We start from the raw sequence: 24,696 nt of genomic DNA, 5'->3' as shown, positions 1-24,696 counted from the left end.
CCGAATAGTGATGGCGTTTGATGCTATCCCGGCTACGCCCCTTGCTGAATTTAGAGCTGCATGAAGCATGTAATCTGCTACAACTGCTATTTGAACCGCTTGGTCCGACAGCTCAGTAGCAGATACTTGGAGGCCAGCTTGTAAATTTTTGGCCCAAGCCAGGATGGCCTTGGCAGCCCAAACTGAAGCGAACGCGGGAGCCAGGGAGGCCCCTGCCGCCTCGAAAAATTGAACGAGCCATGCGTTCTACCTGCCAGTCTGCTGCATCCCTGAGGGTTGAGCTATCTGACAGTGAAAAGAGGGTCTGTGCTGCTAGTCTAGAGACTGGGGGGTCCACTTCGGGTGGATCTGTCCATTCCTTGGTGTGGGAAAAGGTACTTTGCCTCCAGATATTTGCGATTAGCGAATTTTTTCTCAGGTTGTGAGAGCTGCTTTTTAAGGATCGCTTTAAACTCTGGGTGGTTAGAGAAAACCTTAGGCGGCTTCAGAGGTCCTTCAAAGGAAATCTTGTTCTGGGGCCTCTGGTGGCAGGTTAGAAATGTCCAGCACCCGATGGATGGAAGAGATTATGTCCTCGACTAGCGCTGTATTGCTAGGGGGGATTGGGATCAGCGACCCCTCCGTTTCCCTGTGTGAGTTGGAGTCACAGATGCCTTCCGAATCCTGTGTATCACTGAGGCGTCCCCTGCTGGGTGAGCTGGGGAGGAGGCCTTCTCTGGTCGGGGATTGCGGAGATCTGCATTGTCTGTCCCTGGAAGGGGACGGTCTAGATGACCTGGAACTACGGTGTATCTCCCTAGAAGCGGATGACCATGTGCTATGGGATGATGCAGATGGACTTGACCTATGGGTCCGCTTGCGTCCTGACTTAGACGTGGATGTGCCAGGTCGTTCTGTTCCTGAGTCAAGCTCTCCCTTTGCAAGGTAACAGTCATAGCCGAGGCATGACTCTGCAGAGCCTGAAGCAATGTGGAGGTTTGTTATCTATAGACTGCGTCATAGATTGCGACCTCTGAGTGACCATTCCGGCGTGGCATTAGACACCGAGGCATTGGCAGGGGCTTCTTGGGGCTCTGACGCGTAGTCTGGATGCAGTCCTGGCAGTGAATACGTGCTGCCACTGGGGAGAGCGGTCCTACAGGCTGTGCAGAATGCATAATAGCAGTCCTGCCTGGTTCTCCTGGACCTTGAGCCCGGCATAGTGCACAGAGTGCAGAAGGGCTTGCAGAGGACCTTACAGGGGTAGCTATGCAGAGGACCCTATAGGGGAGCCTTATAGGGAATATGGATTCACAGCCGAGCAAAAAATCCAGCTGTGATCTTACCCCACCAGTTTGCCCCTAGGTACAGCGCCGAAGATCCACAGTCCTGTGCCCTCCGGAGACTGGCTGGCCTGGTCCTGCTGACCGGGAGATGCAAGGTTAATCCTTGCTGCAGCAGAAATGGGTGCCGAGGAGAAGAGGCAGGGGGGAGAAGGTGGCGGAGAGCTGTGGGGCTATAAGCGGAAAGGGGGGCCCTGTGAGGGGTCCCCTTGAGGCAGTATAATGCTGGTGCTGCCGCAGAGACAGGGGTGCAGGGAGCCCTGTGTCTGTATGTGCCATGCCTGCCTGCACTCCCCCCGGCCCCAACAGGAGCCCGCAGCTGGGCTGGGGTCCCTGGATGCAGGCGCAGTGTGCTGGCCCATTGCTGGGAGCTGCAGAATGCTGCCTGTACAGGCCCTACCTGAGGGGTCTCAACCTAATGCCCCCAGAGGGGGAATAGGAAGGGTGCTGTTGTCACCTTCAGGGGCCTTTATCCTCGCCTCGACCTCAACCCAGAAACCAAGAGGAATTGGGGAAGGAGGGGGGTCTCGACTTCAAACCAGCACCAGAGGGACTGGGGAAGGAGCAACATGGGGAATAGCCATCTCTACTTCAACTGGGCACCCCGTAATAGGGGGCCGAAGAAGGAGCCATGCTGGGAGTCTCACAGGAGACCCACTTTTCTTCATCTGTAATCCGTCGGAAAAAAAAGGAGTAAAAAATCTTAGGTGTGCCTCCTATGCGACACTAAGCAAAAACTGGAGAAGGCTGACGCTGTCCAGGGGTGTATACTGCAGAGGAGGAGCCACGGTTAATCTTTTTCAGATTATGCATAGTGTCGCCTCCTAGTGGACAGCAGCATAACACCCATGGTCCTGTGTCCCCCAATGAGGCGACAAGAGTAATTTTTTTTTGTTAGGGAGTTATAAGGGTTAAAAGTTGACCAGCGATTTCTCATTTTTAAAACACCTTTTTTTTTTTTTTAGGGACCACATTACATTTGAAGTGACTATGAGGGGTCTATATGATAGAAAAATATAGTTACTTACCGATAACGGTATTTCTCTGAGCCCATGTCGGCACCACGGAAAGTGGGGATCTGCCCATCAAGGACAGGAAACCTACAGATAAAAAGGGGCGGTACCTCTCTCCAGCATCAGTTGTTTACAGAGCATGAGAGGACCTCCAGGTTATTAACTTAAACATTTAACATTACTATGAAGCTTAACAGAAAACACCATGTGACTACATATAAGCCATAAAGTTAACGAAAATAAGTGTGCAAACCCACATGTGAAGGGAGGGAATATACGGGTGCCGTCATGGGCTCAGAGAAATACCGTTATCGGTAAATAGCTATATTTTTCTCTGTCCCCCATGACGGCACCACGGAGAGATTGCAGAGATTGTACATTAGGGAGGGACCACCGCTTCCAGAACCGCACTCCCAAAGGTAAGTTCTGAAGAAGAGGCTAGATTCAGCAGATAGTGATTAAAGAACGTAGAGTGGGAAGATTGCTTAGTGACTCTACATATCTGTTCTATTGAGGCACCGGCTTTTTCTGCACAGGAGGCTGCCACCTCCCTTGATGAATAGGCTCAATTTTCTCCGGGAAGGCCGCTTCTTGCGAGGAGTATGCCAGGGTGATGGCATCCCTTATCCATCTTGCCGGCGTGCCCTTAGAAGATTTTTCGCCCCTCTCGACGACTCTGAAAGCACACAAAGAGAGACCTATGCTTCCTACGCTCCCATGTGGCCGCTAGGTACTGGATTAGGCATTTCCCCACGTCTAGTGTGTGTAAGACTCTCTCTTCACTATCTTTGAGATTGGAACAAAAGAAGAGAGGGAGATCTCCTGAGATCTGAGAAACCGTGATGCCACTTTTGGAAGTTAGGCCGGGTCAATCTTAAGAATAACCCTATCCTCTTTGCTTTGTGTGAAGCAAGGGCTGGCATGACAATGCCTGAATGTCACTGATCCAATGAGCTTTTATGAGAGCTACAAGAAGTGATGTTTTAAGGGACAGATTCCCAGTGAAGCCTCTGACAGGGGTTCAAAAGGAGGTTTGGATAGGGCAGTAAGGTCCAAGTTTAAATCCCAAGGAGGAGTAAACCGAGAGGGGATGGGTCTACACCTGGCCAATGCTTTGATGAACCTGGATATCCCCCAATTCCCAGCCGGGTCGTAATTGTACAGGGCCCCTAAAGCCAAGACTTGAACTTTTAAAGTATTTGTGGCTAGCCCCTGTTCCAACCCCTTGTGCAGAAACTCTAAGACGGCTGTTATTGGAACCCCCCCTTCTAACTTGGAACCTGAAGCTGAAAAGAAGTTCCTCCAGGTTTCCCCCATGCAGTTTGGTGGTTCCTATATGGTCTTCTCCACTCCTGGAAACATTCACAATCAATATTATGGTTAATATGAAGAGTTGCACCAGTGAAGTCTGGGTCAACAGACTTTTGACCATTGCCACATATTAGGGCTCAGAGTACTGGCCCCCGACCACCTGCACCATATTTCCACAAGGACTTGTAGAAGTGACACGTGCCTGTTCAGACTGGATTACCAAGTCATGCACCGCAGCATCTGCTTGTGTCATAGGGGCGCGCTCACACCCCGCGCGTGCGCACTAGCCTCCGGTCCTGGACTGCGGGAAGATCAAACCAATAACAGTTAGTACATGGATAATGGAAGAGCATTGGGATGTGTGCACATTACTCATGTCTAAACCCCAAGTAAGGGTTGGATATTATTGAAACTAAGGAATATGCCATCCGGCTGGTAATATCTCCTGCCATTACCAAAGTCGGGCTTCTCATTAGAAGCGCTGAAAGGGAAATGTGGATCATCACTCCTGTTTTACTGATATTACACATATACAAACCCTAAAAGGCAATCTCCTCAGTGATATTTATACACCCAGACAGCCATGGAGGGAGTAACCATACTCTAAGGCTAGAGAAAAGCAGGTTTCTTCCCACCACAGAGGGAGATTATCTACTGTGAGGCAGTGGAACTATGGGTTCTCAACTGTAAGAGTCCTGGATACAGTTTCATTTATCTTAGGAGCCCTAAGAACAGAGAGTATGTGAACTTCTGCCACCTGAAAACAGTGCTGCTGATTCGCCACAAGGTACCAAAGGCAGAGCTGCGGTCCCTGGTAACCATAATACAACAGACTTATGGGACAAGAATCTGTCTACCGGATGTTGATCAAGGCAACTAATCTGAATGCCGTATGTGGAGTCGGGAAGGATGTTTTCAGCGGTACCATGTTTATTTATATTTGCCTTTTTGATCGCGTGTTATTCCACTTTTTGTACGGTGGTATGATGATAAAGCATTGTTTTTTGCTTCTTATTTATTTTTTTACGGTGTTCACTGAAGGGGTTAACTAGTGGGACAGTTTTATAGGTCGGGTCGTTACGGACGCGGCGATACTACATATGTGTACTTTTATTGTTTTTTTTAATTTACATAAAGAAATGTAATTATTGGAACAATATTTTTTTTTCTTTATTTAGGAATTTAAAAAATATTTTTTATACAGTATAATATTTTTTTTTTAACTTTTTTACATTGTCCCAGGATGGCACATCACTATATAAAGTCAGATCGCTGATCTGACACTTTGCACAGCACTGTGTCAGATCAGCGATCTGACAGGCTGTGCAGGAGGCTTGCCGGCGCCTGCTCTCACCAGGCAATGACAAGCCGCCTCCCTGCAGGACCCCGTGGCCATCTTGGGTCCGGGGGCCTGCAGGGAGGAGACCGGAGGAGACTCTCAGAACAACGCGATCACAATGCGTTGTTCTGAGGGTCTCATGGAAGCACGCAGGGAGGGGGCTCCTCTATGCCACCGGAACGCTGCAATCTTCTTTGATCACAGTGTTCTGGGGGTTAAAGTGCCAGGAGCAGTCCGTTACCGCTCCTGACACATAGTACCGGGTGTCAGCTGTGATAATCCCCCCGTGAGCGCCGCTGATCGTGTATGAGGTGCTCTCCCGTCGATAGTCATACGGGCCCAGGTCACCCTGACGGGATAGTATGTCTGATGTCAGAAAGGGGTTAATGTCCTAAGCTGTCCCCTCCCCCAGGTCTGGGACAGATATGTTAGTGTATAAACAGGTAAGACAAACAGGGATAACAAAAAGCAACTAACATACAAAACACTCACCAAAGGTAGAGAGGAAGAAAATGAAAGATAGGAAGGTAGAAACCAAATGGGAATAGGATACTGAAGAAAGCATACACCCAAAAACAGCATACACTCAAAAACAGCATACAGCAATCTCCAGCAGCAACTAAGAACTCCAAATTCAGCAAGTCAGGAAGTAAGCTTTCACAGGCGGGGATGAGAAGGTCTGGCCAGTAGGGTTGAGCGAAACGGGTCGTTCATTTTCAAAAGTCGCCGACTTTTGGCAAAGTCGGCGTCTCATGAAACCGAGCCGATCCCAGCGTTACATCGGCCATGCGGTACGCGACTTTCGCGCCAAAGTCGCGTTTCAATGACGCGAAAAGCGCCATTTCTCAGCCAATGAAGGTGAACGCAGAGTGTGGGCAGCGTGATGACATAGATCTCAGTCCCCACCATCTTAGAGAAGGGCATTGCAGTGATTGGCTTGCTTTCTGCGGCGTCACAGGGGCTATAAAGGGGCGTTCCCGCCGACCGCCATCTTACTGCTGCTGATCTGAGCGTAGGGAGAGGTTGCTGCCGCTTCTTCAGAAGCAGGGATAGTGATAGGCAGGGTACATAAAGCTGCAAACCGCTTGTGCTGTAGCGATTTCCACTGTCCAACACCACCTTTTGTTTGCAGGGACAGTGGAAGCTACATTTTTTTTTCCTCAGCGCTGTCGCTCATTGGGCTGCCCTAGAAGGCTCCCTGACCCTGATAGCTGCGTTGCTGTGCCTGTGTGTGTACGACGCTGTGCAAACCAACTGCTTTTTTCAAAGCACAAATCCTCTTGTTCCTTCCTTTCTGCACAGCTATCTTTTTTGTTTGTCCACACTTTTTATTTAATTTGTGCATCAGTCCACTCCTTATTGCTGCCTGCCATACCTGGCTGAGATTACTGCAGGGAGATAGTAATTGTAGGACAGTCCCTGTTTTTTTTTTTTTTTGTGGGAGATTAAGATTGGCATTTCTGCTAGAGTGCCATCCCTGTGTGTGCCATCTCTCACTCAGTGGGCCATAGAAAGCCTTTTTTTTATTATTATTATTTGGTTTCTAAAGTCTCCCTGAAAAAAAAAAAAAAATTCAAACAGTGGGAGATTAATATTGCCCTTTCTGCTTGTGTGCCACTCCTGACTCCTGTGTGTGCCATCTCTCACTCAGTGGGCCATAGAAAGCCTATTTATTTTTTTGCTTGATTTGGGTTCTAAAATCTACCTGAAAAAAAATCACTACATCAATCAGTGGGAGAAAAATATTGGCCTCAGTCAGGGCTTATGTGCCACTCCTGACTCCTGTGTGTGCCATCTCTCACTCAGTGGGCCATAGAAAGCCTATTAATTTTTTTGCTTGATTTGGGTTCTAAAATCTACCTGAAAAAAAATCACTACATCAATCAGTGGGAGAAAAATATTGGCCTCAGGGCTTGTGTGCCATTCCTGACTCCTGTGTGTGCCATCTCTCACTCAGTGGGCCATAGAAAGCCTTTTTTTTTTTGCTTGATTTGGGTTCTAAAATCTACCTGAAAAAAAACACTACATCAATCAGTGGGAGATTAATATTGCCCTTTCTGCTTGTGTGCCACTCCTGACTCCTGTGTGTGCCATCTCTCACTCAGTAGGCCATAGAAAGCCTATTAATTTTTTTGCTTGATTTGGGTTCTAAAATCTACCTGAAAAAAAAAAACACTACATCAATCGGTGGGAGAAAAATATTGGCCTCAGTCAGGGCTTGTGTGCCACTCCTGACTCCTGTGTGTGCCATCTCTCACTCAGTGGGCCATAGAAAGCCTATTAATTTTTTATTATTTGGTTTCTAAAGTCTCCCTGAAAAAGAAAAAAAAAAGAAAACAGTGGGAGATTAATATTGCCCTTTCTGCTTGTGTGCCACTCCTGACTCCTGTGTGTGCCATCTCTCACTCAGTGGGCCATAGAAAGCCTTTGTTTTTTTTATTATTTGGTTTCTAAAGTCTCCCTGAAAAAAAAAAAAAATTCAAACAGTAGGAGATTAATATTGCCCTTTCTGCTTGTGTGCCACTCCTGACTCCTGTGTGTGCCATCTCTCACTCAGTGGGCCATAGAAAGCCTTTTTTTTTATTATTTGGTTTCTAAAGTCTCCCTGAAAAAAAAAAAAAAAATCAAACAGTAGGAGATTAATATTGCCCTTTCTGCTTGTGTGCCACTCCTGACTCCTGTGTGTGCCATCTCTCACTCAGTGGGCCATAGAAAGCCTATTAATTTTTTTGCTTGATTTGGGTTCTAAAATCTACCTGAGAAAAAAACACTACATCAATCGGTGGGAGAAAAATATTGGCCTCAGTCAGGGCTTGTGTGCCACTCCTGACTCCTGTGTGTGCCATCTCTCACTCAGTGGGCCATAGAAAGCCTATTAATTTTTTTGCTTGATTTGGGTTCTAAAATCTACCTGAAAAAAAAACACTACATCAATCGGTGGGAGAAAAATATTGGCCTCAGTCAGGGCTTGTGTGCCACTCCTGACTCCTGTGTGTGCCATCTCTCACTCAGTGGGCCATAGAAAGCCTATTTATTTTTTATTATTTTGTTTCTAAAGTCTCCCTGAAAAAGAAAAAAAAAAGAAAACAGTGGGAGATTAATATTGACATTTGTGCTTGAGTGACAGTCCTGCGTGTGTGGCATCTCTGTGATTTGGTGCCACAGAAAACAGAGTGTGTAACATTGTGCCTGATTTTCCTTGTGGTCTCACCAACCTGTTAAGGGATATTGAAATCATACTGAAGTTATAGCTCACCGTGTAAGTTGTTTGACAGCAACAAATAAAGTTACTTTGGTTAAGATTTTAAAACAATGAGGAAGTCTGGTGCAAGAGGTCGTCGTGGGCGTTCATTGTCAGCTGGTAATGATGGTAGTGGTAGTGGAGCATCAGGTGGTCGTGGGGATAAAAATATTCCACCTAAGTCTGGAGCTGTGGAGCCAGTTTCGTCGTCTGGCTACACAAGGCCTCGAACGCTCTCTTTTCTGGGAGTACGAAAACCGCTTTTAAAGGCGGAGCAGCAACAGCAAGTTTTGGCTTACATTGCAGACTCAGCCTTTAGCTCTTTTGCCTCCTCTTCTGAAACTGGTAAATGTAAAAGCAGCGCGTCGCTTGTGGATGTTCACGGTCAGGGACAAGTCGCTTCCTTGTCCTCTTCAGCAAAAACTACAACAAGAGAGAAGGATGCAGCAGGCGACACAACGGGTTACTCCATGGAGCTCTTTACACATACCGTCCCTGGCTTAGAAAGTGAAACACTTAACAGGCCATGCCCATTACAAGTAGATTCTGACATGGAGTGCACTGATGCACAGCCACAGCCAGAGTACTATGCTGCTCCTTTGACTCAGACCACCACATTGCCCTCTCAGGGTACTGATCCACAATCAGACCCTGATGAGACTATGTTGCCCCGCCACGAACGCTATACCACCGACCGACACAGTGACACAGACGAAGTTGCACACGAGCTCGAAGAGGAGGTAATAGATGACCCAGTTGTTGACCCCGATTGGCAGCCATTGGGGGAACAGGGTGCAGGCGGCAGTAGTTCAGAAGCGGAGGTGGAGGAGGGGCCGCAGCAGGCATCAACATCGCAACAGGTTCCATCTGCCGGGCCCGTATCTGGCCCAAAACGCGTGTCAAAGCCAAAACCTGTTGGAGGACAGCGTGGCCATCCGGTTAAAGCTCAGTCTGCAATCCCTGAAAAGGGATCCGATGCTAGGAAGAGTGCAGTCTGGCATTTTTTTAAACAACATCCAATTGATCAGCGCAAAGTCATCTGTCAAAAATGTTCAACTAGCTCAAGCAGAGGTCAGAATCTGAAAAGTCTAAATACTAGTTGCATGCATAGACACTTAACCACCATGCATTTTCAAGCCTGGACTAACTACCAAACGTCCCTTAAGGTTGTAGCACCCTCGGCCAATGAAGCTAGTCAGCAACGCAACATCCCTTCCGTCACTGTAAGGCCACCATTTTCCGCACCACCGGCAGTATCTGTGCAGGTTTCTTTGCCAGCCAAAAGCAGTCAGGGTCAGGGAATCACCAGTTTTGTAGGAGGAAATATTGCATCTAGGGCACCGGCGGAAACAATACCGTCTCCAACCGTCTCTCAGTCTGCCATGTACACCGGCACACCCGAAAGTTCCACGATCTCCAGCTCTCCAGTCCAGCTCACCCTACATGAGACTCTGGTTAGAAAAAGGAAGTACTCATCCTCGCATCCGTGTACACAGGGTTTTAACGCCCACATAGCTAGACTAATCTCGTTAGAGATGATGCCCTACCGGTTAGTTGAAAGCGAAGCTTTCAAAGCCCTGATGGAGTACGCTGAACCACGATACGAGCTACCCAGTCGACACTTTTTTTCCAGAAAAGCCATCCCAGCCCTGCACCAGCATGTTAAACAGCGCATCGTCCATGCACTCAGGCAATCTGTGAGTACAAAGGTGCACCTGACTACAGATGCATGGACCAGTAGGCATGGCCAGGGACGTTATGTGTCCATCACGGCACACTGTGTGAATGTGGTGGATGCAGGGTCCACAGGGGACATCAATTTCGGGACAGTTGTGCCTAGCCCACGGTCTAGGAAACAGTTGGCTGTAGGCGTTCGCACCCCCTCCTCCTCCTCGTCCTCCTGCAGAAGCTACAGCTCTTCCACAGACCGCAGTCGGCCAACCACTCCATCGGCAGATGACACTGTTGCACACCAGTTGTCCCATTATGGGCCAGCTACTGGCAAGCGTCAGCAGGCAGTATTGGCTATGAAGTGCTTGGGCGACAACAGACACACCGCGGAAGTTCTGTCCGAGTTCTTGCAACAAGAAACGCAGTCGTGGCTGGGCACAGTAGATCTTGAGGCAGGCAAGGTAGTGAGTGATAACGGAAGGAATTTCATGGCTGCCATCTCCCTTTCCCAACTGAAACACATTCCTTGCCTGGCTCACACCTTAAACCTGGTGGTGCAGTGGTTCCGGCCTACTAACGGTGTCTGCCCCTGCCTTCTGTTGTCCTCAACTGAATAAAGCTGAGCTTCTACCTTCTGGCTCTGATTAACTGCTGTTTTTAAACACATTGGTGGTTCCGGCCTACTAACGGTGTCTGCCCCTGCCTTCTGTTGTCCTCAACTGAATAAAGCTGAGCTTCTACCTTCTGGCTTTGATTAACTGCTGTTTTTAAAAAAAAATGGTGGTTCCGGCCTACTAACGGTGTCTGCCCCTCCCTGGTGTTGTCCTCAACTGAATACAGCTGAGCTTCAACCTTCTGCCTCTCATTAACTGCTGTTTTTTTAAAAAAAAAAAAAAAATGGTGTTTAGGGCCTACTAACGGTTTCTGCCCCTCCCTGGTGTTGCCCTCAACTGAATACAGCTGAGCTTCAACCTTCTGCCTCTCATTAACTGCTGTTTTTTTTTTTTTAAATGGTGTTTAGGGCCTACTAACGGTTTCTGCCCCTCCCTGGTGTTGCCCTCAACTGAATACAGCTGGCTTCAACCTTCTGCCTCTCATTAACTGCTGTTTTTTTTTAAAAAAATGGTGTTTAGGGCCTATTAACGGTTTCTTCCCCTCCCTGGTGTTGTCCTCAACTGAATAAAGCTGTGCTTCAACCTTCTGTTCCAAATTAAGATTTTTAAAAAAGAAATTGGGTGTTTAGGGCCTACTAACGGTGTCTGCCCCTCCCTGGTGTTGTCCTCAACTGAATAAAGCTGTGCTTCAACCTTCTGTTCCAAATTAAGATTTTTAAAAAAGAAATTGGGTGTTTAGGGCCTACTAACGGTGTCTGCCCCTCCCTGGTGTTGTCCTCAACTGAATAAAGCTGTGCTTCAACCTTCTGGCTCTTATTAACTGCTGTTTTTTAAAAGATTGGTGGTTCCAGCCTACTAACGGTGTCTGCCCCTCCCTGGTGTTGTCCTCAACTGAATAAAGCTGTGCTTCAACCTTCTGTTCCAAATTAAGATTTTTAAAAAAGAAATTGGGTGTTTAGGGCCTACTAACGGTGTCTGCCCCTCCCTGGTGTTGTCCTCAACTGAATAAAGCTGTGCTTCAACCTTCTGTTCCAAATTAAGAGTTTTAAAAAATAAATTGGGTGTTTAGGGCCTACTAACGGTGTCTGCCCCTCCCTGGTGTTGTCCTCAACTGAATAAAGCTGTGCTTCAACCTTCTGGCTCTTATTAACTGCTGTTTTTTAAAAGATTGGTGGTTCCGGCCTACTAACGGTGTCTGCCCCTGCCTTCTGTTGTCCTCAATTGAATAAATCTGAGCTTCTACCTTCCGGCTCTGATTAACTGCTGTTTTTAAACACATTGGTGTTTCCGGCCTACTAACGGTGTCTGCCCCTGCCTTCTGTTGTCCTCAACTGAATAAAGCTGAGCTTCTACCTTCTGGCTTTGATTAACTGCTGTTTTTAAAAAAAAATGGTGGTTCCGGCCTACTAACGGTGTCTGCCCCTCCCTGGTGTTGTCCTCAACTGAATACAGCTGAGCTTCAACCTTCTGCCTCTCATTAACTGCTGTTTTTTTTAAAAAAAAATGGTGTTTAGGGCCTACTAACGGTGTCTGCCCCTCCCTGGTGTTGTCCTCAACTGAATACAGCTGAGCTTCAACCTTCTGCCTCTCATTAACTGCTGTTTTTTTTTTAAAAATGGTGTTTAGGGCCTACTAACGGTGTCTGCCCCTCCCTGGTGTTGTCCTCAACTGAATAAAGCTGTGCTTCAACCTTCTGGCTCTTATTAACTGCTGTTTTTTAAAAGATTGGTGGTTCCGGCCTACTAACGGTGTCTGCCCCTCCCTGGTGTTGTCCTCAACTGAATACAGCTGAGCTTCAACCTTCTGCCTCTCATTAACTGCTGTTTTTTTTAAAAAAAAATGGTGTTTAGGGCCTACTAACGGTTTCTGCCCCTCCCTGGTGTTGCCCTCAACTGAATACAGCTGAGCTTCAACCTTCTGCCTCTCATTAACTGCTGTTTTTTTTTTTTAAAATGGTGTTTAGGGCCTACTAACGGTTTCTGCCCCTCCCTGGTGTTGCCCTCAACTGAATACAGCTGAGCTTCAACCTTCTGCCTCTCATTAACTGCTGTTTTTTTTAAAAAAAATGGTGTTTAGGGCCTACTAACGGTTTCTGCCCCTCCCTGGTGTTGCCCTCAACTGAATACAGCTGAGCTTCAACCTTCTGCCTCTCATTAACTGCTGTTTTTTTTTTTAAAAATGGTGTTTAGGGCCTACTAACGGTTTCTGCCCCTCCCTGGTGTTGTCCTCAACTGAATAAAGCTGTGCTTCAACCTTCTGGCTCTTATTAACTGCTGTTTTTTAAAAGATTGGTGGTTCCGGCCTACTAACGGTGTCTGCCCCTCCCTGGTGTTGTCCTCAACTGAATAAAGCTGTGCTTCAACCTTCTGTTCCAAATTAAGATTTTTAAAAAAGAAATTGGGTGTTTAGGGCCTACTAACGGTGTCTGCCCCTCCCTGGTGTTGTCCTCAACTGAATAAAGCTGTGCTTCAACCTTCTGGCTCTTATTAACTGCTGTTTTTTAAAAGATTGGTGTTTCCGGCCTACTAACGGTGTCTGCCCCTCCCTGGTGTTGTCCTCAACTGAATAAAGCTGTGCTTCAACCTTCTGTTCCTGATTAAGATTTTTTTTAAAAAAATAATGTTTAGGGCCTACTAACGGTGTCTGCCCCTGCCTGGTGTTGTCCTCCACTGAACAAAGCTGAGCTTCTACCTTCTGGCTCTTATTAAGATTTAAAAAAAAAAAATGTTTAGGGCCTACTAACGGTGTCTGCCCCTGCCTGGTGTTGTCCTCCACTGAACAAAGCTGAGTTTCCACCTTCTGGCTCTTTTTTTTTTTTTTTTTAAATTGCTGGATGGGGCCTAATAGCTCTGTTTGCTCCTCCCTGGTGTTTGTCCTCAACTAAAAAAAGCTGAGCTTCAACCTTCTGGCTTTCGGCCTATAGTATCAGATATTAAACTGCATTTGGCCTTCAACTTTGGTTCCGGCCTACTAACGGTGTCTGCCCCTGCGTGGTGTTTGTCCTCAACTGAATAAAGCTGAGCTTCAACCTTCTGGCTTTTGGCCTACAGTAGCAGATATTAAACTGCATTTGGCCTATTAGTGTGTTTGGGCCCTTAAAACACTGTCTGCTGCTTCTGGGTTTGCTACTCCACTCAACAAAGCAATGCCGCCTGTTTAGTCCTGTTACCAATTTTGAACTGCATTTAGCCTACTTTATTCTTTGGCCCTATATCTGTTTCCTCCTCATCCTGCCCACTGCCCAGCCACTGCTACATGAGTCTGCTGGTACATTGACCTAGACCACTACATTCCCCTTGCACTCTACACAGCCAGAATCTGACCCTGCTGAAAGTCAGGTTCCCCTTCCCGCATGTTATACCACCTTACACAGGGACAAAGAGGAAGGTGCAGATGAAAGTGCAGGTTCCTTCATCAGGTGGGAGGGGGCATACTCGTTGGCGACGTCACTGGCACAGGGCCCCTCAGAGTACGCAAAAGTGTCGCTGCTGGTGGGAGGCGCCCCCGCCATGCAAACACACATCGCTGTACTTTGAGGGGCCCTGTGCCAGTGCCAATGCGAACAAGTGTGCCCCCCCTGCTTGCTCAGGATCACAGCACTTGCAACGTTGAAATACTTACCTCTCCCTGCTCCACCGCCGTGACGTAGTCCACGTTTCCTGGGCCCACTAAAACCTTGAACCAGCCCTACCCCCCACAACTTTTGCCAAATGACCCCCAATTTCCAGTGCCCAACTATTATTATAAAGTTAATTAAGATTGACAAGCTTCAGAAAACAAGAATGGATGTTTTTGGCATTAAAATGGGCACTGTAGGTGTTTTCCTGGCCTCCACTCACTGCCGACTATGCTTCCCCATTGACTTGCATTGGGTTTCGTGTTTCGGTCGATCCCCGACTTTTAGCGATAATCGGCCGACTGCACTCGACTCGACTCTGGACTAAGTCGGGTTTCACAAAACCCGACTCGATCTTAAAAAAATGAAAGTCGCTCAACCCTACTGGCCAGGTTTTATAGAGGGAAAAACTGAGCAGGTCAGGAACAGCTGTCAGATTAAGCTGCATGTCTGTAACCAGCATACAAAGTTCAGCACCAAAGGAAACAAAGGCCATTCAATATGAGGAACAAAACACACAGGCTAAAAGATCTGCGATTCACAGTACGTAAAGATCGCCTAACCCCAGATCTCCCAGGAGGACGTGACATACTCATCACAGACCTGTGTTGTGGCTATTGTCACTGTGTACTCTCAGCCTTGGCAAAACTTCTATCATTCATAAACTTGTATTCCTAAAAGGTGTTGTGCTAGTCCTCACTTATTCCTCCCTGGAATATATGATTACATCGACAACTGGGTGTTACCTTTTCGCATGTCAATAGGGTGTTTCGTTATACAATTTTGGACATGAGCAGTATTTATACCTAGCTGTCATTAGTCATACATTTCCAGAAGGAATAACAGAGGAAGGTTCTCCACAATTTTTATTTTTTTTAGAATGCAAGTTTTGGACCAGTCCTCTTACATGAGTTCAACCAAGGCCAGGAAAGATATTGATGGCATTCTGCAAAGACACAAATGGAACGAATGGCAGCATGATACCACCAGCGATCACTGAACTTTTACAGATTCGTAGTCTTTTAAATGCGTGTTTACACAGGCAGATCAAAGTAAACGGTGCTACACTAGATCGCTTGGTGTGCATAGGCTGCCATTGTTCCCGGCAGTGCGAATTCTGTGCAAAAGATCATTTCAATTGATGAATAACCGTTTTGCTAGTTCATCGAGTGATCGTCAGCTTGTTTATACAGCAAGATAAGTGTGAAATGAGCATTTTTTCAACAAGGCTCGTATATGACTATCTTGCAGCTTTAAATAGTTATGTAGTTATGTAGGTTGAAAAAAAGACCTAGGTCCATCAAGTTCAACTGGTCACCAGTTTTTCATGTATGAACCAATACCACGACCTTCCTTCAGCGCCTGTGTTGCATTCCAGAAAGTTGTATATTATGTCCCTACTCCCCTGTATATCCCCCAAGAAACCTTTTAAAGTTCTCCAGAGAGGTATGCAATTTCGGACAGTTCGATCTGATGGGTGTCATTGCAGCGGCGCCTGTCCCTACTCTCCCCTGCTAAATACTGTTTTCCTGCTGTGAATGATGTGGATTATGCATCCGATGTAATTCACATAGCCGAACAAAATGGAATCTGAAGTCATTTTTTTGTGAAAAAAAGGTAATTTTTTTTTTTTCAAAAATTCCTATGAAGCACTTGAAGGGTTAATAAACTTCTTGAATGTGGTTTTGAGCACCTAGAGGGGTGCAGTTTTTAGAATGGTGTCACTTTTGACACTTTCATCTTATATCATATAGACCCCTGAAAGTGACTTCAAATTTGAGGTGGTCCCTAAAAAAAAAATGTTTTTGTAAATTTTGTTGGAAGAAATGAGAAAACTTTTAACCCCTCTAACTTCCTAACAAACATATATATATATATATATATATATATATATATATATATACACACACACATACACACATATATATATACACACACACACTAGATGGTGGTCCGATTCTAACGCATCGGGTATTCTAGAATATGCATGTTCACGTTGTATATTGCCCAGTGACGTAGTATATTGCCCAGCGACGTAGAATATTGCCCAGCGACGTAGAATATTGCCCTGTGACGTAGTATATTGCCCAGTGAACTAGTATATTGCCCAGTGAACTAGTATACAGCACAGAGCCACTTAGTATATTGCACAGCGACGTAGTATATTGCCCAGTGAACTAGTATATTGCCCAGTGAACTAGTATACAGCACAGAGCCACTTAGTATATTGCACAGCGACGTAGTATACAGCACAGAGCCATGTAGTATATTGCCCAGCCACGTATGTCACAGGTTAAAAAATAAACATATACTCACCTTCTGAGGGGCCCCTTGTAGTTCTGTTCAGGCGGTAGCTTCCGGTCCGAGGGTGTGATGACGTCGCGGTCACATGACCGTGACGTCATGGCAGGTCCTTCTCGCGCAGGCACGCAGGGCCTGTGATGATGTCGCGGTCACATGACCGTGACGTCATGGCAGGTCCTTGTCGCACACCAACCTTAGCACCGGAACCTGCTGCTTGCATGGACCGGTCACCGGAGCTTCGGAAAGGCGGCGGAAGGTGAGTATATAATGATTTGTTTTTTTGTTTTTTTATTATTTTTAACATTAGATGTTTTTACTATTGAGGCTGCATAGGCAGCCTCAATAGTAAAAACTTGGTCACACAGGGTTAATAGCGGCGGTAACGGAGTGAGTTACCCACGGCGTAACGCGGTCCGTTACCGCTGGCATTAACCCTGTGTGAGCCATGACTGTGGGGAGCATGGAGCGGGCGCCGGGCACTGACTGCAGGGGAGTAGGGAGGGACTAATCGGACTGTGCCCGTCGCTGGTGGTCACGGTACCCCTTAGACAAATATATATATATATATATATATATATATATATATATATATATATATATATATATATATATATATATATATATATATATTTGGGTTCCAAAATTGAGCTGATGTAAAGAAGACATGTAGGAAATGCTATTAACCATTTTGTGTGACATATCTCTGATTTAAGGGCATGAAGCATCAAGGTTTGAAAATTGCTAAATTTCCTAAATTTTCCCCAAATTTCCATTTTTTTTCACAAATAAACACAAATCATACTGAAGAAATTTTACCACCATCATGAAGTACAATATGTCAATAAAAAACAATGTCAGAATCATCGGGATCCGTTGAAGCATTCCAGAGTTATAACCTCATAAAGAGACAGTGGTCAGAATCGGGTGTTAAGGGGTTAAACTTGGAATAGAATGTACTGAAGTTTTTATTTTGCATTTCCGTGCGGTCGCCGCACACCTCAAATCGCAACATGCGGACGCATCCGTATACAATGTATGTCCCTGTGTGTACCCAATGTTAAAGATAGGTACGCAGGGAAACGCATGACCCAGTTGGCAGTAGTCGGAGCTTCACGGAGGAAGCCAGGAGGAAGTACACTGCCATCCGCAGCACACAGGAACGCAAGTCTGAAACCAGCCTAAGCGAACACTCACCAAAAACCACATGCTTCCCATCCAGCCAATCGCACTTGGAGCAAGTGATGAAAAATTGGCAGCCGTTTGTTCCGGGGCCGCTGTTGGCCTGCAGAGGAAAACACAGGGCATGTTCACGTGTATAATCACCGCAGAGACATTAGTGTAAAAAACGGATGAAGGCAGAGCTGATGTTATAGAGGTACTACCCCCAAAATCGGGAGATGATATACTATACTTTGTAGACTTCCTAGAATAAGTCACACATGGGGCTAAAAAATTATTTTTGCAGTTGGGCTTCTTTAATCAAAAAAATTAAAAAATTAAACCATTTTCCATCTACAGCTTCTGTGTTACACTATCTATTGCTGTCTGCAGAATGAATTAACTGAGAATCCATCAGTGAGCTCGTCAGCAGAGTTCCTAACTCTTATCTGTTTTTTCTGAGCTCCTCTCGGCTCCTTTTTTTTTTATTGATAGATAAGGCGATTTTGAACTCGACGATACCAAATATGTGTAGGTTTGATTTTTTTTATTGTTTTATTTTGACTGGGGCGAAAGGGAGGCGATTTGAACTTTTATATTTTTATTTTTTTCATATTTTTTTCAAACTTTTTTTTTTTTTACACTTTTGCCATGCTTCAATAGCCTCCATGGGAGGCTAGAAGCTGGCATAGCCTGATCGGCTCTGCTACGTAGAGGTGATGCTCAGATCGCTCCTATGTAGCTGAATTACAGCATTGCTATGAGCGCCGACCACAGGGTGGCGCTCACAGCAATCTGGCATCAATAACCATAGAGGTCTACAGGAGACCTCTGGTTGTTATGCCGATGCACCGATGACCCCCGATCACGTGATGGGGGTCACCGATGTGCACATTTCCGGCTGGATGCATTTGTTAAATGCCGCTGTCTGCTTTTGACAGCGGCATTTAACTAGTTAATAGGTGCGGGTGGATCGCGATTCGACCCACAGCTATTGCAGGCACATGTCAGCTGTACAAAACAGCTGAAATGTCCCGGCTTTAATGCGGGTTCACTACTGGAGTCTGAATCAAAGCAGGGGATCTGCCATCGGACGTACTATTTCATCCAATGGCAGAAAGGGTTTTCCATCCTTCTGTGCCTGCTATTTTTCACTAAAAACGCACCAAAAACTGATGGAAACGTTTTTTGCTACTACGCTGTAACAAGTGGCATGCTGCAGTTTTCAAAAAAGAAGCCATTTTGCAATTCAGTCAGGAAAAAAAACAAACCGATATGTGTGCATGAAATTTCTGAAATCTCATAGCTTTTGCTTGTACTGTAAAAAAAAACCCAGCTTTTAATTTGCATTAAAAAAATACAGCAAAAACGCAAAATGTGAACATAGCCTTCTTATTTAAAAAAAAAAAAAAAAATAATAATAATAATTGTGTCAAAAGGTGGACAACCCATTTTGAGACAATCCTGGATGAAGAGCTCTAGGAGGTCAACCGAAGTGATTAACCCTTGCAATGAGAGAGCAAGCAAAGCCTGCAGTGTTTAATAGGATGGTGAAGCAGTTCTACTAAGTGTAGGAGTTTGTGTAACCAGGCTGCAATCTTCTGGCTCCTCTCTGTGGCAGTATCTCATGACAGGTAGTCCAGCCTTATAATACTGATGACCGATCCTATATACTAATATCAGGTCAGTAGGGTTTCGGACACCCAGCACCTGTTGTTAGCTCTCCATGCAGCCGGATGTAAGGATAGATCATCATTATCATAAGGCTGGACGACCCCATTTAATACATTGTCAGTGGAAATACAAAGAATGTCACATACATGTAACTACAGGACTTACCATGGAAAGCAGCCCGGGAGCGGAGTGCTTCAGCTTAAAGTTCTCATCTGCAAATGGTCCTCTGTAAATACTTGCTAGTCCTGTGCCGTCTCCCTGCAGAGAGGTCATTATATAATTATAAGTGCAGTAAAGCTAATGTGACGGCTTCCACAGTGTCCAATATGGAGTTCTGCCCCAGCTTTCCAGATGCCCCAAGTGACATATACATTAGCGACCGTTTAGGGGCGGACATACTATTGGTGCAACCTGTGCAGCCGCACAGGGGCCCAAGAAGTAAGGGGGCCACTACCAAAGCAGGGCCCATATATTGCTCTTGCACAGGGGCCTTCTTCTGGAGGAGTCCCACATTGGGACTGTAATACATATTTACTCCCCTCTTCCTTTCTCCCGATACTTTGTAAGTGTGCTAGAGTTATGAACAAGGAGGCTCAGGATGAACTTTGCCATAGCAAAATCTGAATGCAGTGAACACAGATGCATCTGCTGTGGCCCATGCTGGTAGAGTTATTTAACTCCTTAAGGGCTCAGACAATTTTATTTTTTTCCCTCCCTGTTTTGCAAAGAGTCATAACTTTTTTTTATTTTCCCCGTGCACATAGCCGTATGAGGACTTGTTTATTTATTTATTTTTATTGCTGATTGAGTTGTAGTTGTGAATGACAACAATCAATTTACGATATTATGTATTGAAAAACAGGAAAAAAAATCAAAAACTCCAAACACACACAATTCCAATTTGTTTTTACAACTCACTGTGTAGTAAACTCGACCTGTCAATATCATCCTATAGGTCAGTGCGATATCAAAAGTTGCACAGTTTTTTTTAAAGGGAATCGGTCACCCCCAAAAATACGTACGCTACTTACCTGGTAGCGGTGTTTTTTCAGGAGCCATGACAGCACAACGAGAGAGGAGATCCGCCCTTCAGGGACAGGAAACCTCAGGCATAAAAGGGCGGCACCTCACTCCCCCGCCAGTTGATTTACAGAGTACAAGAGGACCTTCTAGGTTAGTAGCACATAAACAATATTAAATATGGTACAATTCACCCAGTGAGTAAACTTAGGAATTATACTAAAGGAAGTGTTGATCCCAATAAACAAAGAGGGTAGGGAATATAAGGGTGCTGTCATGGCTCCTGAAAAAACACTGCTACCAGGTAAGTAGCGTACATATTTATTCAGTCGCCATGACAGCACAACGAGAGACTTTCAGAGAAGTAAAAAAGTGACTAGGGAGGGACTACAGCCTCCAGCACCCTTCTCCCAAACGTGAGGTCGGAGGAGCCACCTAGATCTAGTCTATAGTGTCTAAGAAAGGTAGATGGAGAAGACCATGTGGGCCGCCTTACAAATGTCTTCAATCGACACCTCTGCTCTCTCAGCCCAGGATGTGGCTACCGCCCGAGTGGAGTGAGCCTTTATACCTTCTGGAATTTCCACGCCACCTGCGGTATAAGCGAGAGATATCGCCTCCCTAATCCATCTGGATAGTGTATTTTTTGACACCCTAAGCCCTTTCCTAACTCCCTGGTAGGATAAAAATAAGGAGTGATCTTTTTTCCAGGTGTCTGTTACTGAAATGTATCTGAGAAGACACCTACGTACGTCTAAACAATGAAACCTATGTTCCTTATCATTAGAGGGGTTAGAACAGAAAGAAGGTAGGATCACCTCTTGAGATCTATTAAATTTTGAAGCAACTTTTGGAAGATAAAGGGGGTCAGGTCTCAAAACCACTCTATCTTCCCTAAACTGCATATATGGAGGTTGTCTAGACAATGCTTGTAGATCACTAACCCTTCTCGCGGATGTGAGGGCAACTAAGAGGGCTGTTTTGACCGACAGGATTTTGATTGGGACAGTATCAATAGGCTCGAATGGGGCTTGTGTTAAGGCTGAAAGCACAAGATTTAGGTCCCATGGGACTACTTTTTGTTTAATAACCGGCCTGGATCTGGTAACGGCCTTGAAGAATCTAGATATCCAGTGATTATTGGCTAAGTCAGAATTATATAGCGCCCCCAGGGCTGAAACCTGAACTCTGAGGGTACTGGTAGCTAAGCCCATCTCCAGGCCCCTTTGTAAAAATTCTAAGATCTGCGTAATATCAGGTTTTTGATCAATTTGTGCCCTTGAACTCGATAGGAATCTTCTCCAAACCCTGACATAGATGTTTGTCGCGGAGGCTTTCCTACTCTTAAGCAGTGTATTTGTAAGATTTTGAGAGAATCCCTTCCCTTTTAAAAGTGACCTCTCAAATTCCACGCTGTTAGGTGTAAGTTGGTTACTCGTGGATGCAGGACTGGACCCTGGGAGAGGAGGTCTGGTATCTCTGGGAGGATCCATGGTTGGGAAATGGACATGTTTCTCAGCCATGGGAACCACGATCTTCTGGGCCAGAACGGGGCTATCAGAATTACTCGGGCCCTGTCTTCCCAAATTTTCCTCAGAACTATAGGAATTAGATTTAGAGGGGGAAAGGCATAGGTGAGACTGAAGTTCCAGGAGATTGAGAGAGCGTCGACTGCGTACGGGTTGTCCCCTGGACTTAGGGAACAGAACTGATGTAGTTTTCTGTTTCCTCGATTGGCAAAGAGATCTATTTCCGGACATCCCCACAAATGTACGATCTGATTGAAGACAGCCGGTTTTAGAGACCAGTCCCCTTGTTTGAGTTCGTTGCGGCTTAAATAATCGGCCATGGTATTTAGTTTTCCCTTTATGTGGAGAGCCGTAAGGGAGAGCAGGTGATTCTCGGCCATCTGAAAAATACGATTCGCAACGTCCATTAACGATCTAGACCGCGTACCCCCTTGGTGGTTAATATAGGCAACGGTCACCTGGTTGTCAGAGAGTAGTCTGACATGTCTACCCTGTAGAGGTATAAGGAACCCATTTAAAGCACGTTCTACCGCCAACAATTCTTTTAGATTGGAGGATGCCTCTCGTTCAGGCTGGGACCACAAACCCTGAATGCAATTATCTTCCCACTGAGCCCCCCAGCCCGTGGGGCTAGCATCAGTTGTTATTACTCGCGTGATTCGATTTGACCAGGGTACCCCTCTATGAAGATTTGGAATGTGCGTCCACCAAACTAGTGAATCAGTGGCCTCCACAGATAGTGAAAATTTGTTATCGAGGTTAGCGTCCAACCGATGAAAATTATGTAGAACATCCCACTGCAGAGACCTAGCATGAAACTGTGCCCAGAGCACTGCCGGAAAACAAGAAGTAAGAGAACCCAAAAGTGACATTGCCCCCCTTAAGGAGACTACAGGATTATTAATCGCTCTGGTGACCAGCCAGTGAATACTGTGGACTTTTGAGTCCGGCAGGCGACATTCCTGCTGACCCGAATCTATAATGAGACCCAAAAACTCCTGTGATGTTAAGGGCTGAAGACGCGATTTCTTGAGATTAATAACCCATCCTAAGTTATGTAATGCTGCTATCACTTTTTCTAACTGGTCTTTACAGTGTGACTCTGAACGTCCCACAATCAATAAGTCATCTAGGTAGGGAATTATTAGTATGTTTTGTTCGTGAAGGTGTGCCATAACCTCTACCATGATTTTAGTGAAGACCCGGGGTGCAACTGCAACACCAAAAGGGAGTGCCCGATATTGAAAGTGCTGTACTGTGCCGGCAAGAGAGACCGCCACCCTGAGAAAGCACTGATGATTTACATGTATTGGGACATGGTAATAGGCGTCTTTCAGATCTAAGACGACCATGAAGCAATTGTGAAAAAGAAGTTTTATTGCTGTTTTCACAGATTCCATTTTAAAGGATGGGATCAGCAAGAATTCATTCAGGCCTTTAAGATTGATGATGGTGCGATATGACCCATCAGGCTTTTTTATCAGGAATAAAGGGGAATAAAACCCCTTGCCTCGTTCCTCCGTGGGTACCTTAATCAGAACCCCCTTTTGTTGGAGATCATGGACCTCTGACTCCAATGCCAATTGTTCTGCGGGAGAAGAACGGATAGGAGTTAACTTAAATTTGTCCTGAGGCATATGATGGAACTGAAATTTTAGGCCCTCTTTAATGATACTGAGGATCCATGGACTGTTGGTGATCTTCAACCAGGCTGGGTAGAAGGCTAAAAGCCTACCGCCCACCTGGTCCGCCAGTCATTGAGGTTTTTTAGAGTCTCGAGAAGAGTTAAACATATAACCTCTACCTCTTCGTCTGCTGCTGTAATATCTGGTCGAATCTCTATTTGGCTCTCTATCGGATCTTCGGCGATAAGACCATCCTCTGGTGTAATCTCGCCTATAGAAGGGTCTTCACAATAGAGGGAATCGTTTTTTACTGTCACCTGCCTTCTCAAGCAGCTCATCTAATACTGGACCAAACAAATGAATCCCTTCACAGGGGATGCCACATAACTTTGATCTGGCATATAAGTCTCCTGGCCAACATTTTATCCAGAGTGCTCTGCGGGCTGCATTGGATAAGGCTGAGGATCTTGCGGCCAGCCTAACGGAATCCGCTGATGCATCAGAAAGGAAGGCTGCAGCATCTTGAATTACGGACATAGACGATAGGATTTCACTTCTAGGAACTTTATCCTTAAGCTGGTCTTCCAGGTGGCCTAGCCACACCATCAATGACCGGGCCGTGCAAGTGGCCGCAATTGCTGGTCTCAGAGATCCCGCAGATGTCTCCCAAGCCCCTTTAAGGTACACATCAGCTTTTCTATCAAGCGGGTCCTTTAAGTTACCTAAATCCTCAAATGGGAGAGAGGACTTCTTGCACGCTTTGGCCGCCGCTGCATCCAGTTTCGGGACCTTGTCCCAAGAAGATGAAGCCTCTTCCTCGAAAGGATACCTCCTTTTGAAAGCTGGTGGAAGCGAACCCTTCCTTTCGGGCTTCTTCCATTCCTTCGTAATCAGCGACTTGATTTTTTCTACTACCGGAAAAACCCTTCGGGTTTTACGGTCTATGCCCTTAAACATAATGTCCTGAATAGAACTTTCTGACTGGGTTTCCTCAATCCCCATGGTGTTGTTAACAGCCTTCACTAGGTGATTAACCCTATCTAGTGACAGACAGGCTCGGCTGGACTCTATATCTTCTGAGGATGATGAAGACGGAAGTGAATCCGAGCTCACACCGCCTGACTCTGAATCCACATCTGACACCGGGGATGAAACTTCTTTCCTCTTTTTGGAGACTGATTTCTGAGACCTGGACTTCATGGAATCTCTGACCTCCTGTCTAACCATGTCCCTAAGAGTAGACGATAGGTCAGGGGCCT

At 45.9% G+C, this 24,696-nt stretch overlaps 1 protein-coding gene across 3 annotated transcripts in view; it reads right to left on the bottom strand.

Annotated features, from left to right (window-relative positions):
* PPIH (peptidylprolyl isomerase H) overlaps positions 1 to 24,696 on the bottom strand; it is a 97,989-nt gene that overhangs the window by 53,337 nt on the left and 19,956 nt on the right. For all 3 annotated transcript variants that reach the window (XM_077288084.1, XM_077288091.1, XM_077288101.1), the window contains exons 6-7: positions 19,429 to 19,521; positions 17,626 to 17,713 (exon numbers count right to left, since the gene is read on the bottom strand). In XM_077288084.1, coding sequence (XP_077144199.1) covers positions 17,626 to 17,713; positions 19,429 to 19,521 — 181 coding nt within the window. The remainder of the gene's footprint in view (positions 1 to 17,625; positions 17,714 to 19,428; positions 19,522 to 24,696) is intronic.

This window comes from Ranitomeya variabilis, chromosome 1, assembly GCF_051348905.1.
Source record: "Ranitomeya variabilis isolate aRanVar5 chromosome 1, aRanVar5.hap1, whole genome shotgun sequence".
Lineage (NCBI taxonomy): Eukaryota > Metazoa > Chordata > Amphibia > Anura > Dendrobatidae > Ranitomeya > Ranitomeya variabilis.
Note: the sequence above shows the minus strand (reverse complement) of the source record. Positions and strands in the feature narration are given on the sequence as shown.